The sequence below is a fragment of the Crocodylus siamensis genome, chromosome 5 (assembly GCF_052110815.1).
Source record: "Crocodylus siamensis isolate JL-2025a chromosome 5, ASM5211081v1, whole genome shotgun sequence".
In the NCBI taxonomy this organism is placed as follows: domain Eukaryota; kingdom Metazoa; phylum Chordata; order Crocodylia; family Crocodylidae; genus Crocodylus; species Crocodylus siamensis.
This window is the reverse complement of record NC_143399.1, coordinates 149,642,791-149,660,377: the sequence shown is the minus strand read 5'-3', so window position 1 is coordinate 149,660,377 and position 17,587 is coordinate 149,642,791. Positions and strand designations below refer to the sequence as shown.

The window sequence follows — 17,587 nt, the reverse complement described above, 5'->3', positions numbered from 1 at the left end:
CTTGGGCATGGGCTATTACCTCAAGCTGGTGCTGCTAAGCCACGCTGCAATCCCACACACCGCATGGCTTGGAGCTGTTTCCCACAGCTGGACAGCTGCCCCCAGCTTCCTGGAGCCCAGGCCTGACCCCCTTGCCTCTGGCCAGGTTGGGGCTGGAACCCAGAGGATCCTGGGGCTCCCTGGGGCTGCTGCAGGGGGAGTAGATCAGGGCAGGGGGGCAGGAGCAGCTCTGGACTGAACTGGACCCATTGAGAACAAATTTGCTCCCAACAGGGACACATGAGTAGATGTGTGCCTGGGAGTGCTTAATTGCATGTGTAGATGCCCAGTGAGGCAGGGGAAGCTTTATTAGGCACTGAAGAAAATTCATACATTAAATAAGACAAGCACTACTTGTCTTTCTGCTCTCTCACAAGTTGTACAAATACAGCCTATGGCTACATACAAGCTTTACAGTTAATCTAAATGCCCAGGCATGCAGGGGTGTTCATGGGGTTTAAAGCACCCTAAAAAGCATGTGCTCAATCTAAAGGTAGTTCACCTGAGGAGATGAACTAAGTTTAGATCAACCTTTGTTTACCCACTCTAAAAATGGGTTAACCTGGTCTAGTAAATGCCTATACACATTCGCAGCACAGCTCCACACATAAGAAAACCCAGGCACTTGCCCCAGCCCCGAGTTGTGCTATTCCTGCCCTCCCCAACTCTACCTGGGTTATTTTTAGTGCTCGCCTCTACCTCTGGACTGGGCAACCCCCACCCATGCCCCCATGGACCCATTTCCCCACCTCATACAGACCAACGAGCCCCCCCTGCATTCATCTGCATTTGCCATTCCTGGTTTAGGTTTGGCTGGCTTAAAGTAAACAAATGCCTATTCATACCCTATCGGAGATCTGGTGGCTGCCTGTGGACCCTTTATTAAAGCAGAGCATGCCTCTGCTAGGTTTGAATAACATCTTTGATATTTATATGCTTCAAATATCTGTAGACTCTTCTTATCCTAACCCCATAAAGATTGCTTACTAAACTACCAATCAGTCTCATCAACTAATTATTTGCATCCTTTTCTGATTGTTCTTTCCAATAGTATTATCAGTATTTATTTGTCAGTGATTTAAATGCAATATTGCAAGTGCCTAGTGGTTTGTGAATCTCTCTCTGCCATCCATAATTGCCCTGGCCTTATTTATTGTCCACTGGATGCCTGTTTTTTCTGTTTTTCCTGTTTTTTTTTTAAATTAACACTACATTTTCATTTCAGAAAACTTCAAGCAACTCAAAACTTTGCAGTGTGACCTTTTAGACATAGTTGAAAAGCTTAATTAATTTTCCTAAAACTCATAATATATGATCTGCACTGTTTGATTTTTTCTATTTGTTGTCTACGTATTTTTAAATGATTATTTTGAGTGTCCAGATATTTTTTTCTTCAAGTGCATTATTAAAGAGTAAGCCAACCTATTTTTGAATCCATTTGTTTCTTGAGCCTTCTCATCTGTTAATGGGTCTACTTTCTCTCTAGGCTTTTATCCCCCCAGATCTAGTTGTAAAAACCCTTCTAAATCCCTTTAACTCCTTTTGCCAGCATTAAGTCATTCTACCATTTTTACATTCCTTAAAAGTCATTTAATCTGACTCTCTGTAACTTATTAGGTTTTCTTCTAACTTTTGCCATTTCGCTTGCTGTGAGTGGCAGAATGGCATGTAAATTAGGACTATAGCTTTAGAAATTTTTTGTTTGTGTGTATGACAGTTAAAAATGTTCACTACAAAATAACTTGCAGCTGACAAGATTTCTACATTTATTTAGCATGTTAGTTGGCTGTGATGATCTACTTTACACTCAGACAATATTTTGTGATAGTTAAACTTACAACAGTGCATTGAGCATAGAACCTTAGTATGATGCTTCTCAGGAAATAAACCTGTATTTATTACAAAGCACAAAAAAAAGAAAAGAAACCAGACTGCTTTTTTTATTGTTACTTTAATACTTGCTCATATACAGATTTTTGGTCAGTGGTACACATTATGTTTCTTTGTTCTACGTAGTTGTCCTTAGTTGTTTGTGATAATATAATACATTGATTTAGTCTCCATAGGCAGTGACAGCATTTTCCCCTTTTCTCCTAGGCCTGTCCCAGGTTCTCTGTCTTCACTACTGCACCTACATAACAGACAAAGACAGCCTATGCCTGCCTCTATGCCTGGAACCCTGCCCAATCCCACCATGCCCGGATCTTCTGCAGTACTAATGCCAGTAAGTTATATTAGTTTTAATACTATATGAGGCATTATCAGAGGAAAATAATCTATTGAATTATAAAAGGTGAAAATGTAGTGACTCAAAAGAGTGAATTCAGATTTTTATCTAATTTTGAGCTTAAACTTAAATAAACTGATTCAAATGAAGAGCTACTCTCCCGAGTTTAAAGTAAAATTGGTGTAACTCCATTAACCTCAGTTTATGTGAGACTAGATCCAGACCCTTTTTGTGCTTAGGGTTTCTGGCCCTGATAGTGATCTAACTTACTTCATTTACATTAAGAGTATTTCCACTGAGCACAGTGGAGTTACATAAGTATTAAGTCAGAATCAGTCACTTACTAGAAAAATTATTGCAATGTGATCTTTCATGCTGGGAGGTGGTCAATGTGAAGAATTGAGATTCACTCTTTTTCACTAAATTACTCATTTTCACTAAATTAAAACCCAGACCTGAAGGATTGTTGCTCACCATCAGTTTCCACTGACTTATTGGAAGATGGGAACTTCCAGTACTTCATTAGTACTTCGTATAGTACTTTGTTACGTGCTGCTTTTCACAGTATTGCATTTACCTGCATATTCTCAATGAAAGAAATTACTGTATTCATTAGAATATAAGACAAGGTTTTTGCTGCCAATCAGCATAGGGAAAAAAGCCCCTTGTTAATGTTTATATTGTCCCTAAAATGAAATATGTCTCTCCACCTCTTTGAAAGAAAAGGTGCTATTTGATCTGCTTCTAAGGCTGGCACAGGTGTTTCCCTGAGGATAAGCATCAGCAGCACAATATGTGCCCCTGGTACTTGTCCCTGGGAAACGCCCAGACACATGTGCTCTGGCATGTGGCATGTTGCCCCAGGTGGGTTGGAGCGGCTGGTCTACTGATATCAATAAAACACCCATGTTGCAAAATAGCACCGTGGGGAACACCTGCATGTGTGGCATGTGTAATGTGCGGCACCACAGACAGGTCTGTGGTGCTGCATACTGTACATCCACGATCATCTGGAAGCACCCTAGTGGTAGAAGAAGAGAACTATGGGTTTGATTTACCCAGATTGGGCCTCTGTCCATAATGGGTGTCTTTGTAAACTGAAACTTAGCCAGAGCATACCAAGAAATGGTCTCTGCTACACAGCTTTCCTTGTCTGAGTCCCAAATAGAATGGATATCCATTTTCAGTACCAATTTGACCCCAAATCAGGGATTTCAAATGGTTCCCTCTTCATCCACAGGTGTGAATCTGGATCATCAGCTAAATAATAAAGCACCTATGGCATATCTCTTCAGGAAAAACATTATCATGAAACACTTTTAATCAGTAATTTTTTAATAATTTCTAGTTATCTTCTAAATTTGTTAAGGTGCCATTAGGAAAGGAAAGTTCATAAAAGGAAACTTCTAAAGGGTCGCTAGGGCTTGTTGTTTTACTTTGCTGCAAGAATCATGCTCTAAAGCTTCACCAAAGAGACCTGGGGCATATAGGAAACACTCCTAACTTGAGCAGTCTCAGTAAGAAAAAAAAAATAAAAATCCCAAACTAATTTTCCATGCACTCTAGATCATGCATTTGTATTTATGTTTGAAACAAGCTCAGTTCAGCTACAGTGACAGCAGAAGCCACAATTTTATACAGCAGTGCTTTTAGAACCACTTAACTGAGAGTGTTGTTATACTAAAGGGGGAAAAATCATTACAAAAAGCTCAAACCTGGGTGGCTGATATGTTTGTTTTGTAGAAAGTCTTTTTTTAACTGACTCAGATTTTGCAGGATGGATTCTGACAAGACACACACAGGCAATTCACAAAACAGTTTGTTTTAGTGAAGACTCAAAGAAATAAAGCTGTGTCCATTTAAAGAGAAACTGAACATATGTTCATGATAATGTCTTTAGGCTTTTTTGTGTTAATTCCTCTCTTTCTTCTTCTCTTTGAAGATGGAGCGACAGATGTCAATGAACTCCAATATAATGGGGATGCAAGGTCCAAACCTCAATAATCCATGTGCTTCACCCCAAGTCCCTCCAATGCATTCAGAAGCCAAAATGGTAAGGAGAAATAATTGTGAAATCTGTTTTTATGCTTTTTTTTTACCAAGTGGTAGCCAGGCATTGCTTACCTCATTCTTAATCATGCGTCATGAGATTTTACCCTGCTGCTGTAAATTGGGACTCAGATACATATGTCAATTAAGCTCACGCACTTTGAGATGTCACCAGTCTCCAATGACTCTGGGGGAAATGAAATTGAATTTTAAAAGAGCAGGTTTAAGAGTAGGTAATGGGAATTTTGGTGCAGATTAGTGGAATGTCAGCAGTGGTCTGGCTTGTTCTGTGATGATAGCTGCAAATGGTAACTGGGGTTAAAAAAAGTTGTAGGTAAACAATTGCTGGAATAAAAGGTGCCTGGGAGGAGTGTGCACAGGATCTGATTTTTTCCAGATGGCACATGCCATGTGGAGCTGATGTCAAAGAACAGTCGGAAGCACAGACTGAACAATGCTTGGAAAACCAGGACTTTTTTTTTTTTTGAGTGCAGCACAGTTAGTGCAGTTGACAAAATTTCATAGTTTTAACAAAAAATTAATTTCAATTGTAAACGAAAGAGGAACTTTTATGAAGTTATTTGTGAGATCAAACTTCGCTATACTAGGCAGAGGATCTGTGTGTGTAAACAATAGCTCACATCAAAAGTGAATATATAAATCCCCACACGTTACACACAGTCATAGAACATACAGATCTAATATGGTTATGTTCATCAGCGTAGTTTTGCATTATAACTGAAATGTGATTGAGTTGTGTGATGGCAATTGCAAAGGCACAGTCACAGTCTTTTAGGTTAAATTTGTGAGTTTTCTGTTCAAAATACCTTAATATCGATTCTTCTTTCACCTTGGTGTAAACCTGGAGTGATCTCAGTGAAGTCAGTGGAATTATACCAGTGCATTCCTTAAAAGTCATTTAATCTGACTTTCTGTAACTTATTAGATTTCCTTGTAAGTAAGAGGAAAATGTAACTTATTAGGTTTCTCTTTTAAGTAAGAGGAAAATCTGCCCTGCAAAATGCAATGTGTGTTATGCCATCACATGCTTCTATTTTCTTGCTTATACAGCTGATACTGGGCCTATTTTTAAAACTGTCATCCATCCCAAGGGAAAGGAAAATGTTTGCTTGTCAACAGACACAACATATGCTACAAACACTGTCTGTACATTATAAAGCCAGAAAATACATAAGGTTATTCTTTTTTCTTAGACCTGATAGGTCACACTTTTCCCTCACTACTAGTTTGGATTAGGCTGTTAACCTACGCTTTGTTAACACTCTGTCTAAAACCACACTCTGTTAGCATGCAGCCAGTTGGCCAGGAGAGCAGATGTAGCCAAAAATGTTGGCTACATCAGCCAAGCAAAATCTGTGGTCAAGAGGTCTCTCTCTCTGCTGTGCCACACAGCAACAGTGACATGCCAAATGGCAACAGCATCTGCAGCAGAGCTTGTTAATTCTTTTTGGAATGGGCAAATGTTTTTATAAGCCAAGTAATGCCAAGCCAAACCAAATACTCCTTGGCTGAATAAATCCAAATTTGGCATCCACTTGGGAGAACTAATGGTTCTGCAGTGTTCATCTCTCCCAAACTCCCCCACCCTGTCGGTTTTTTTTACTGGAACTGTTAGGTTACTTAAAAAGAAAAATAAATTATGGGTATACGTGGTGCAAATTCTGCCCTTTAATATCTACACTTGAAAGCAAATTAGTTTTTAATATGGATAAGGTTTTTTTGTCCTTGACTCTGATATATAAAGGTATTGCTCTTTCAGACTAAAGTTGATATTGGTTTCAAGGGCTAGGAACAGATGTTATATTTATCCCTGGATAAGTTGTGCCTCTGTTTATCCCAGAAAAATATCCCAGTATTGGTAAATCCACACATCACCCTTCTAATCAGGGTTTATTGAGCAGCTGAATGCCATGCTGCTTTTGTGCCTTTGATTCAATTATGCTGTCCTGGGATAACTGTACAGATGTACTTTGCTATATCCTGGGATAAACTTTGTAACTGTTACTATCTTTTGTCTGGGAAACATTTTTAGTATTTATGCCAGGATAATGGACATGGTTTTAAGGATTACATCAATTTTATCCTGGGATCTGTTTGCAGCTAGAATGTACAAACTCCCTGAAGAGAAGCTACACAGATATTAGCCTAGAATAGAGACACCATTTATAGTTCTCAAGCCTTCCTTTTTTAAAAAATGTGTGTTTGTAAATATTGTACATTATGCTTTATAGTAGATTTGTATTAAAAGCTGTATATAATTAATCCATGATTAAATGTCCATATAGCATAACAACCCCTTTCATTAACACAAAAATGAAGAAGACTGAGGAAGTATACATAAAGAAAATATTCCTTGAAACTAAGTTAATTGATTTAAAATCTGCATAATCTTTTTTATTGTTACACTGTCTGTTAGTAAACATCACAATTTTCCCCTTATGCAAAGTCTTAATTGTATGAAGTGTTGAGCAAGTTGAAATCAGTGGAAAATGAGGGCATGAAACTGATTCCTTCATTAGGAATGAGTTTCAGATGTTTGCAAAACCTATTAATGCTATTATCAATGATACCCATCTCTGCATATGTGTTGTTTAGCTGGCTGTGCACTGTGAGGTATATACATGTCAGGCACTACACAAAAGTCAAACACGCAGCTTTTGGTAATCAGAGAAGTCCTAGAGACTTTTGGCCTGATCCATTTGCCTCTGAAGTCAATGGCAGGAGGATTACTATTCTTTCTGAACCGACAGGAATGTTTACTTCTTTCAATAGTGCCATGTAGATCCCACTGTAGGCATCTCTTTAGAGCAAGCCAAATCTTTGCTTGACTTCATGCCCATGGCTTCAGTGGATACTGCAAAAAGGATTTGGCCCTTACTATAGTTGTAAATATCCAATGACCTTCCTTGCTCCTGTAAAATAAATGCTAATAAATAATTTGTCTGTGCATTGCACATACGCAGGCTTTTCAGCAGAAAAGGCAAAACTTCCTAAAAACTTCATCCTAGTGACTAGTTCAAAATCATTGTTTGAAAGCATGGGGAACAAATGCATATTTTTAAAATAGTTTTATCTTTCTGCAGTTTGTAGAAGCAAAACTTTGTGACCAAAGTTATTAGCTTTAAAAAAAAATCTGTAGGTTAAACTATATTGATTGAATATTAATCTACTGTAGCTGATTTGTTAGAATTGATTTAATGTAGTACAACAATTTGCAATTTATGTTATGGTATGTCTTTCATTCAGCGTATCACATAATGCTCTAAAACTGCCATAGCTAATGAACAAATGAATCTCTAAATCAATATTGCTTTCTTGTTAGGTTCAGAGCCCTGAGATTTGAAGCCTTCATGCTCTCCCCCAGAAGCAAACAACATCAGCAAGCACTGATTTGATTAATACAACTAGATAATTAGAAGGAAAATATAACTAAAGATGTGTAAAAGAATGTCAAGCATATTAGCATAGTGTTGTATATGATAACATTTGATGGACTTTGAATGCTTGACCCTGCATTTGTAATCGTATTGTTATCTGCTCACATATCACACTACAGCTAGGTGGACTTGCTACTTTAGAGACATTCATGTTCAAATATTTTCTTAGCTCCAGTCTGATGTGTTGTTAAGTAAACAAAGTAAGTTGAGTAAAGAAGACAGAGGATGCTATGCATGCAAGAAAAGCAATCAGTAAAAAAGTAAATTGAGTGGGTGAGAGAGAGGTTGTGGGGGAGGGTAATGAATGTAGCTGGTAAAGAGTGGAAAGGTACCTGGGGAATCAAATGATAGGCAGGTTATAATGTGTCATAAATCCAATGTCTATATTTAGTCCATTACTTTTTGTATCCAGTAGGCTGATGAAATGAAGTTTGTAGGTTTGTCTGTGAAAGGTGTTTTGCAAATTCTCTTCGAGGATTAGAACTGAGAGATTGCAGAGAGAGAGTGGTTGGGTGGACAGAGCCCAGACCCTGGGAGCCATTCAAGGCAGCTCAGGTCTGCAACCTCTGAAATGAGGCCAGGGACCCAGTTCATGGGCTGGTGCACAGAGCCCAGACCCTGGGAGCTGCACAAGGCAGCTCAGGTCTGTATGGTGGCATGCTAGTACTACCATAGTAGTATTATGGTACTAAACTCAGTAGAACCTAATTCTTCTTAAACCCAGAGTGGCTCCAAAAATGGAATGGAGAAGACAGCTTGTTTAGTTGTAGAAAACTGAATATGTGCTGAGCATGTGATCTCACTTATACAGGTTTCCCTGACTTTATGCTATACACATGTTCCTGGAAAATGGCACATAACTCAAATTTGCATAAGAGAACCCACTTTACAATGTTTACAATTTGTTACTTTACAATGTAACAAATAAGGATATGTTCCAAGACCTTGACTGTACTGATCCCCAGGCCCATTTCTACCACTTTTACAAGACAATTTTGGTACTCACCAAGAGCAGACAGTACACACAAGCACAGCTGCAGCTTCAGAAGTATGGGCACAAGCTGCCCTGAGAAGCAGTCATGAGCACTGCTGCCAAGCAGCTTCATGGCTCACAGCCCCTGGGACGCTGGGCCGGGCTGCAGGGGCCGGTGCTGCAGCTCAGACCAGGCACCGCCACCCTGCTCAGCCCCCACAAATAATTTTTTCTTCCTCCACTTATGGTGTCACTCCCACAATGCACCACACAGAGCAACAGACTGCAGGCTTCCACCACACTGATCACATAAGAGTGCCTTTACATATAACAAGGCCCTAAATCTCTTCAGCCTCCACAAGAGAAGGCTGAGAGGCAATGTTGCGGCTGCCTACAAATTCATCGGGGGGGGGGGGGGGGGCGCAAGAAATAGGAGGTGCTCTGTTTACCAGGGCACCCCTTGGAGTAACTAGGAACAATGGCCACAAACTGACGGAGAGTGGATTTAGGTTAGACATCAGGAAGAACTTCTTTACGGTAAGGGTTGCCATATGAAAGGCTTCCAAGGGAGGTGGTACCCTCCCCTATCTTGGGGTGTCTTTAAGAGGAGACTGGACATGCACTTGGCTGGGGTTGTCTGACCCTAGCGCACAGTCCTGCCCTGGGCAGGGGGTCAGACTCAATGACCTGCTGAGGTCCGTTTTTTCCCAAACGTCTATGAATTTTTCATATAAAAAAGGGTCATCACATAAGAGTGAATTCACATGTACAGAACCTGCACAAAGGGGGGAAACCTGTACCAAGCGCGTACAAATTGCCTTTCTTGTAGCTGCCATGAGTTGTAATGATTCCTAGCATTTTTTTTTTACTTTGTGTCACTTTATTCCCAGTGATCTTATCAGTATTATTTCACTAAAAGAACTTGGATTGTTATTAGGCTGCTTCCATTCATTCAGTTGGGTATTGTAATTGCCTCTCTCTGCCCCAATACCAACTAACTTCCTGCTTTCTTTTCTATCTTTCCACTACTGTTTGTTTTCTCATAGGATTTACTGTCTTCATAGATATGTTTCTCTTTCTCCATTTTCCTCCAGTGTCCACTCTGGTTTTGTAACCATAGCAACAAGTGAAATAAAACCCCAGTATTTACTCTCTTGAGCTATCAGCAAACCAAACACAAGAGCTGCTGGATCTTGTTTTTTTAGGTTTTTGTTGGTTTGTTTTGGTTTGGGGGGGTTTTTTTGTTCTAAAGTTTGAAAGACTTCGATCGAATAGAGCTTTACTCATAGAGTGTCAATAGTCTGGTTCTGAACTCTTCTGTTCGTGTAAACTTGCTTGTGAGAACCAGTGAAAATAAAAGCAACTCCTTATGGCAGCAAAGCCAGGAAAAATGGAAATTATAAAAAAAAGATGTGTTATGGGGAAGTAACACAACATTCCTCAAACAGATATATTTGAGGCTTTTGCTTGGAATTTGTACTGCTTTCGCTTTCCAAAATAATGGAAGTTGTTTTGCACTTTGGGTTGTCTGGCATTTGCTTGAGATGTACAATATGTCTAATCACAACATAAATCCTCTTAGAGGTGGGGGAGTACATTTAATGCATCAGCAGCTACAGGTTTTACCATGGAGGAAACTTATCAGGCTTATCAAGCACATTCTCTCCACAAAAAGCTATTCAAAAAATGTTTTTCTGCACAATGTACAGTTTGCAGGCATTTTCAAGACACAGTGAAGGTATTAGCCACTAATTATTTTTATAATCTTGATAATATTCTTCTTCAGTAAATACTATTGCAGTTTACAGTTGAAAAAATTGAGGAAGAGAAGTGACTTCCTAAAGGTCAAACCACTTGTCAGTGACAGCTGAGATGAGAATACATGAGTTTTTGACTTCTACCTCAGGGTTATTTCTGTTAAATCATCCCACTCCTCTTAGAGTTGAATTTACTTACAGTTACTATAACTAACCATACAAAAATCATGGATAGATCATACAAAATCTAGGAAACTGTTTACACCAATGGTGACCAACTATGGCATGCATGCCACAAGTGGCACTGGCAGCCTCTGTGTGTGGCACGCAGCAGGTCAGGGAACAGAAAGCAGAGCAGCAGATTGATTCCCTTCCCTTGCCCAGAGTCGTGTCTGGAGAAAGTGCAGGTGTGACACTCCTGCCAAGAGGTTGGTCCCCACTGTTTTAAACTTACTCTGGAAGTAGATGTCTATCTTCAGGTTTGTATTCAAAGTCAAAAGAAGGTTAAGATGTGAGTTAAATTAAAGGCAGTGGAATAACATGAACTACTTTCATGAGATTTTAGTACAAAATGACAGGATTTAAAGAGTTTAACTGATTTTTATGATGTCTCTGTCATTCCAAATGATGGAAGTCTTGAAAGACTGGGTTTCCTTGTGCTGCATATTCCTTTCTTTTTGTTTGATAGCTCATGAGATCACTGATTTTCAAATAGTTTTAACCAAAACCAAACCAGGACTGGAAAGCAATTCTGAAGAATTAATTGCAAAATTAAGCTGTTATGTTTGAAGAGACATTCATGTATTTGTATCTCTCATCTATTTGATTCTTTAAAATATGAACAGTAATATTTTTAGCAGTTATAGGGGGATACACTGTCTTCAAGATGTTAATTAGTAAAACGTTTCTTATTCACATTTAGGTAGTTATCTAGGATGTAATTTTAAATAGCTTATAAAGCCTGGGACCCCTGCCCAGGAACTACTTGCTTATCTAACTTTATTTTGCTATACTTGCTGTTTTTACTAGCAAATTATTGGCCTATTAAATGTTTATCTGAGCTGTTAGTGTATGAAAGTTTATGAATAACCTTTTCAGCTGTGCACTGCAGACAGACTATAATGATACAGTTTAGTTAGTTATATCCTCTGTATTATGTATCCTAGTTTTACAACAGCTTATTTCATAGGGGTTATGAACTTCAATATAGGTTAACATAACTTCAATATGGGTTAAAGCATGGCTCAGAAGATTCCAGTCAACAGCTTCTCTCATCTTTATCAGGGATGTTTTATTAACATGCTGGGAAATAAAATCTTTATAGGTTACATGTCTGCTAATTACTTCAAGTAATTAGCTGATGACTTGTATTCCTTGCAGGTAGCTAAAATGTGTCTTAGTCGGTCAAAGTGGCAACATGCCTCTATAATTCTCATTATGAACAGTAAAGGATATGTCTAGTCTACTAAGAAGTGCTTACTGAATAGCCCTATGACACCTTTAGGAATAAAGGTTAATAAAGTCAGATTCTGTGTTTCCTCAGGCTTGTACATTTCTTTTATATATATATATATATAAAATACACACACACACATGCATGCATACATACATACACACAGGCACATGCACATATATATGTGTGTGTGTGTATATATCTATAAATGTATACATATAAATATACATCTGTGTATGTACATATACATGTATATGTATACATTTATATATTATAAAATATTAATGTATAATAATTATATTATAATATATTATATATAAAATATATAATAAATATATATTAGGCCTGCGTGAAGCAGCTAGCATTCACTTCAGATTCGGATTCAGCCAATTTGGGGAACAGTGATTCTATTCGGTGATTTGAATCACTGTCCTGATTTGATTCAGTCGAATCTCTGAATCAGCCAGGTCAGGCCCATCCCCTGGCCCTCTCCCAGCCTGGCAATGGCTGCCCCACCCACCCCACGTCGAGGCACTTGGGGGGAAAAAAAAAGCCCCAACTCAGCAGGTGCTGCTAGGCAGGGGTTGATCCCTGCTGCCCCCCCACTGCTCCACGCTGCATGGGGGGGGCTCTGCATAAGCCCCTGAACCTCCCCTCGCTCCCCCAGTGATCTGGGGTGAGTGGAGGCACTTCTGGGGGGCTGGGGGAGCGGGCAGGGGTTGGGGAGCTGGCAGGGATCCCCCCATGGTCCCCTCCTCCCTTCCCCAGCCGCCCTTCCCCTGCACATACCAGCTCAAAGAGGCTGCAGCTCCCTGCTGCAGCCACTGGGGACTGTCCAAATAATGAAAGCTCTCCAAATCTTTGCCGAAGATTTGGAGAGCTTTGAATTGATTTGGACCTTTAAATTGGTCCCCTGATTCAATTCAGATTCGGAGATTCGGCCACCGAATCGGGCTGAATCTCCTCCGAATCGAATCACTACCTGAAGCTTTGAACAGTCCTAATATTTATACGTATACATTTATATACATATACGTATGTGTGTGTGTGTGTATTGGGTGCACATGTAGCACCCTTGCCATTTATTCTACAATTAACATAGATTTCATAGACATTAGGGCTGGAAGGAACCTCGGAAGATTATCAAGTCCAGCTCCCCACCCAAAGGGCAGGAAGTCAGCTGGGGTCATAGGATCCCAGCAAGATAAGCATCCAATTTGCTCTTGAAGGTGTTCAATGTAGGTGCTTGAACCACCTCCAATGGCAGGCTGTTCCAGACCTTGGGGGCTCAGACGGTAAAGAAATACATCAATTGTAGCACAAACTTAATGTGTAGAGGGGATCTAATTTAAAATATTTATGACATTTATTTCTTTTTTGCATGTCCAATTTGGAAAATGAAAGCAGATTCTGATTACTCAGTTTCTATAAGTGTCTACTCAGTTTCAGTAGTATTCCTGAAGCAACAATGCAGTGGTACAGGTTGTCATTTTTTTTAAGTGTTTCCAGTGGATTGAAAAATACAATTCATGGAATCACTTCTACTGGCCATCAATTGTGTGAAAGTTCATCTTTAACACAACAAATTGGGGCCAAGCTTAGATGAAGGAAAACGTAATAAGTGTAAAAATAAAGAATGAAAGAATATTCCACTGATATGGTTACAAGATGAGTATTTGGAAACTATCCTAGACTTTTCCCAATGTAACTGTAATTGAAAGCAGTCTCAATAGCATACATGAAACTAATATGCATCCATATAGGGAATATATGCTGATGCCTCACACTGTGCGAATCTATTGTCTCATGAGACAGACATATGCCTACATATATACCCAAGAGAGTACATGAACACCAGAAGACTCTCCCTATGCCTGAAGAAGGGTGTTTGTGCACAAAAGCTTGTAAAGAATAATTTTTACAACTATTCAGTTGGTCTAATAAAAGATATCACATTTACCCTTGTCTGCCTGTGTCTTTTAGACCAACATGACTACAACCAACACCCCTGATACATGTCTTTTTTATATTCAGCTAGTTACAAAGGAGGTAATTTTAAATGTCTTGGATAGCCTGGGTTCCCTGCCCTGGAAACATTTGTGTATCTATCTTTATTGTCTCACCATATACATATTACCTATATATATTTATATATATGGCAAGACGATAAAAATAGATATGCAAGTGTTTCCAGGGCAGGGGACCCAGGCTGTCTGAGACATTTATAAATATATTTATATAAATATATATAGACAATATATATTTATTGCAAGACAATAAAGTTAGATATGCAAGTGTTTCCAGGGCAGGGGACTGAGGCTGAAAATATATATTGGCATCTGTCTGTTTTGTGATTATGATCATAGGCTCCCCCAAATAGAAATAGCACAGCGAGATTCCTCAATCCCAAAATTGCATTTCCTGTCATATGCATGCATCATGTCAGGAGGTGCCATTGTTGAGACTGGTGATTGGATCCTAGCGTGCCTTTAAATGAATGTGTGCCAGGAGCCTTAGACTTTTACATTTATCCAGTTTTAATAATCTGAGGTAGTATTATGGATATATATCAGGAATATTTTAAAAATTAGGGGTGCACCGATAAAGAATTTCTTAACCAATGCCGATAGCCGATGATTAACCAACCATATCAATCAATGCTGATCCAATAACTAGTATTTAGTAATAGTGCAAGGCATTTTAAACTACTGACATAAAAAAAACCCCTTTTTTCTGTTTGTTTTGTATTTATATCATATACAAACACATGCCTCCTGGCCCTCAGTGAGGAAGGTGGTGACTGCCTTATTCCAATGCACATCTTCCATCACCCATGGCTCTTACCCACAGCCCCACTGCCCGCACAGCCAGTGCTGCCATCCTGGGTGGGCAGGGAGGACCCTTGTGCAGGCAACGGCACTGGGTGTGTTTAGAGCCCCAGACCAAACTGCTCCTCAGCTCTGGTAGGCTCCTGCGAAGCTGAACTCCCATGGCTGCTAGGGAGAAGCTGTTTTTGCAAAGGCATCTGGTACCCTCATGCAATACCTTACCCTGCCTGTGTGCAACCCAGTGTCTCTGCAGCAGTCCCATGGCAGCCCTGTCGCTCAAGCCCCTGCTGTGCACACAGCATTGCCATGGCAGTGGCAGCACCAGCAGGAACTGGTAATGGTCCATTGTTGCTGAGTGCCCAGTGACTACTCCCTGGCGCCCCCTCCTCTTCCTGCTGCTCACCAGAACCTGTAGCATACCATGGGCTTGGGCCAGCTGTGGGGTGCAGGGAATGGGCTACACTTGTCAAGGTGCTTCAAGCACATGGCCATAATTATTGACTACAAGGACTTAAAAAAAAAAAAGCCAATAGCTGATAACATCATTTCTCCTTTTATTGGTGCCGATATGATTGCCAACCAGTATGTCAGTGCACCCCTATTAAAAATATGTGTCAAATCTACAGTTGTAAATTGGCATGGCTTTATACCAACTAAGGGTTTGGCTGATGCTTTTTAACCCCACAATGTCCATTTAGGAGATCAGAGAATATTTTTCCTCCCCACCATCTTCTTATTGGTTGTAATAAATGTTTGGAGTGTCCAACATTGATTCTCCCCCCATTTTTGATGTTGTCATTTTAGATAGATTTCAGTACACGGTTCCTTTGTCTTGTAATACATCAACATTTTACCATCTTCTCTTGTATGACTTAAGACTTTATTGCCATGACTACCATTTTTAAGCATTATTTTATATGTGTATTTATTATATAATCTTTAAAAGATAAATTATTTTATGTAACATCAAGGAAAATCTCTTAAGATGTGTATCTATTATACTGAACAATCTTGGAGAATTTGCTTCCTTTGTTTCAGGTCAGTAAGAGGTGTATGTACCTGCTTCTAATGACTCAGAGCCAAGACTTGCCAGGTTTTTCTTTAAAACCTGTGGATAATTCAGGCTGTTAAATTTAAGCCATATTATATTGGAATGTTTAAATTAGACTAAAAGCTGCCTCTGAGCATATATGTAAACATAAAGTATATTTTTAGTTCTCCATCTGGAAATACATATAAAGTCCAGTGCTGCTTTTCAAGCTTGCAAGAAATATTGTTATATTTTTATTATGGTATTTCAGTTCACATTCATGCTAATATGAAAAGTTTAGTAATGGCATATCCTCAATACTGCCCTCAGGTGCCAAGGTTATACACGGGGCCCAATGGGATCTAACAAATGTTTAAATATGTATTAAAGTCTAAAGCCTAAAATAGACTTTACTAGACCTGTACAAATTATTTTAAATTATATAAATATTTTTAATATGTCTGGCTTCTGACAGAACACCACTATATACAGAAATATGACATTAGTTACTCTGTGCCAACTTCTCACATTTTTTTTCCAAAATACCTAGCATCATTACTGGTTCAGATGACAGCCTGCTTTATGTACTGTTTGTGGTTCAGCATAAATGTTTGCTGAGAGGTTACACCTAGGTTCTCCCACTATTAATGGAGATGCACACATCATTTAGGAAGTTAAGAATGATCGTTGTTCTTGGCACCAACATGATAGAAAGAGCAGACATGTTGGTTATTTCTTGATTTGCTCCAGATCTGATGTATGTTTGTAGTTGTTTTAGGGTGTAGTATTGATAAGAAAGTGAGAGCACATTTGGGTTCCTGCAACAAATATGTTTATCTCACTTCATAACTAAAATTAACATTCTTTCTTAGGAATCCCAGAAACTCCCACACAAGCCTTAGCTTAATGGGTGGAGGTGTATAAAAACTATGAGTTCCCAATCCATAATTGAAACAGAGGATATAGTTTTGAGATTTTAAAAATTGATAATTTAAAGAGTTGTATTTGTTAAATAAAGTCTGTCAGTGTCTACCTTCATATTTTTCTTCTTTTCAGCTATATTCATTGCTTGTGTTTTTACAGCAGATTCTAAATCTGTATAAACACATCTTAGCTTTGCCTGTCTAGCTTCTTTTATATCAATCTATTTATCTGTGCATTCATTTATCTTTTGTTAAGAAAGTTTTTAAATCTTCTGAAATATTTATTGATCCTCCACATTCTAAAGTAACTGAAAAGGCTTGGGTATTACCCAAAACTCATTTATTAACATCTATCAGTGATGACTTCTATTGATCTCAACAATGGGAAATTTGTTCTGCTGTACCAATTTACAATGAATTGTCTATCTTATAAATGGTGTTAGTGGCGGATTAGTTTGACAAGAAGCTTGATCTAAGTACTGCTTGCATTAGGTAGTTGAATAAAAGATTCCCAAAGGAATTTAGGGATTATGCAAATAACTTGTAGATATATACATCAGCAGAGAGAATTCATACAGGAGAGTTTCTGCTTCCATGCTGAAATTTGGAATATTGAGACTCCCAGTAACACCAGGTATATTGTTCCATTTTAAAATTTAAAAAAATAAAAACAAAATGTTTCTTTATGATATTGGGAAGGTCAGGACATCATTGTGTTAATCTCAGGAAATGTAAAGCTAATTTAATGTCCTTCACAAGGCCCAAATCAAATCCTTTTAATAGAATAACTATGGATATTCAGAGGAAAGAAAACACAGATATGGAACACCTGTGAAGCCTGGCCTTGGTC

General features: G+C 38.9%; 1 protein-coding gene across 6 annotated transcripts in view; it reads left to right on the top strand.

The window, feature by feature from the left end:
• CREB5 (cAMP responsive element binding protein 5) overlaps window positions 1-17,587 on the top strand; it is a 364,901-nt gene that overhangs the window by 269,634 nt on the left and 77,680 nt on the right. For all 6 annotated transcript variants that reach the window (XM_090046655.1, XM_090046653.1, XM_090046654.1 and 3 more), the window contains 2 exons: window positions 2,137-2,263; window positions 4,209-4,319. In XM_090046655.1, coding sequence (XP_089902781.1) covers window positions 2,137-2,263; window positions 4,209-4,319 — 238 coding nt within the window. The remainder of the gene's footprint in view (window positions 1-2,136; window positions 2,264-4,208; window positions 4,320-17,587) is intronic.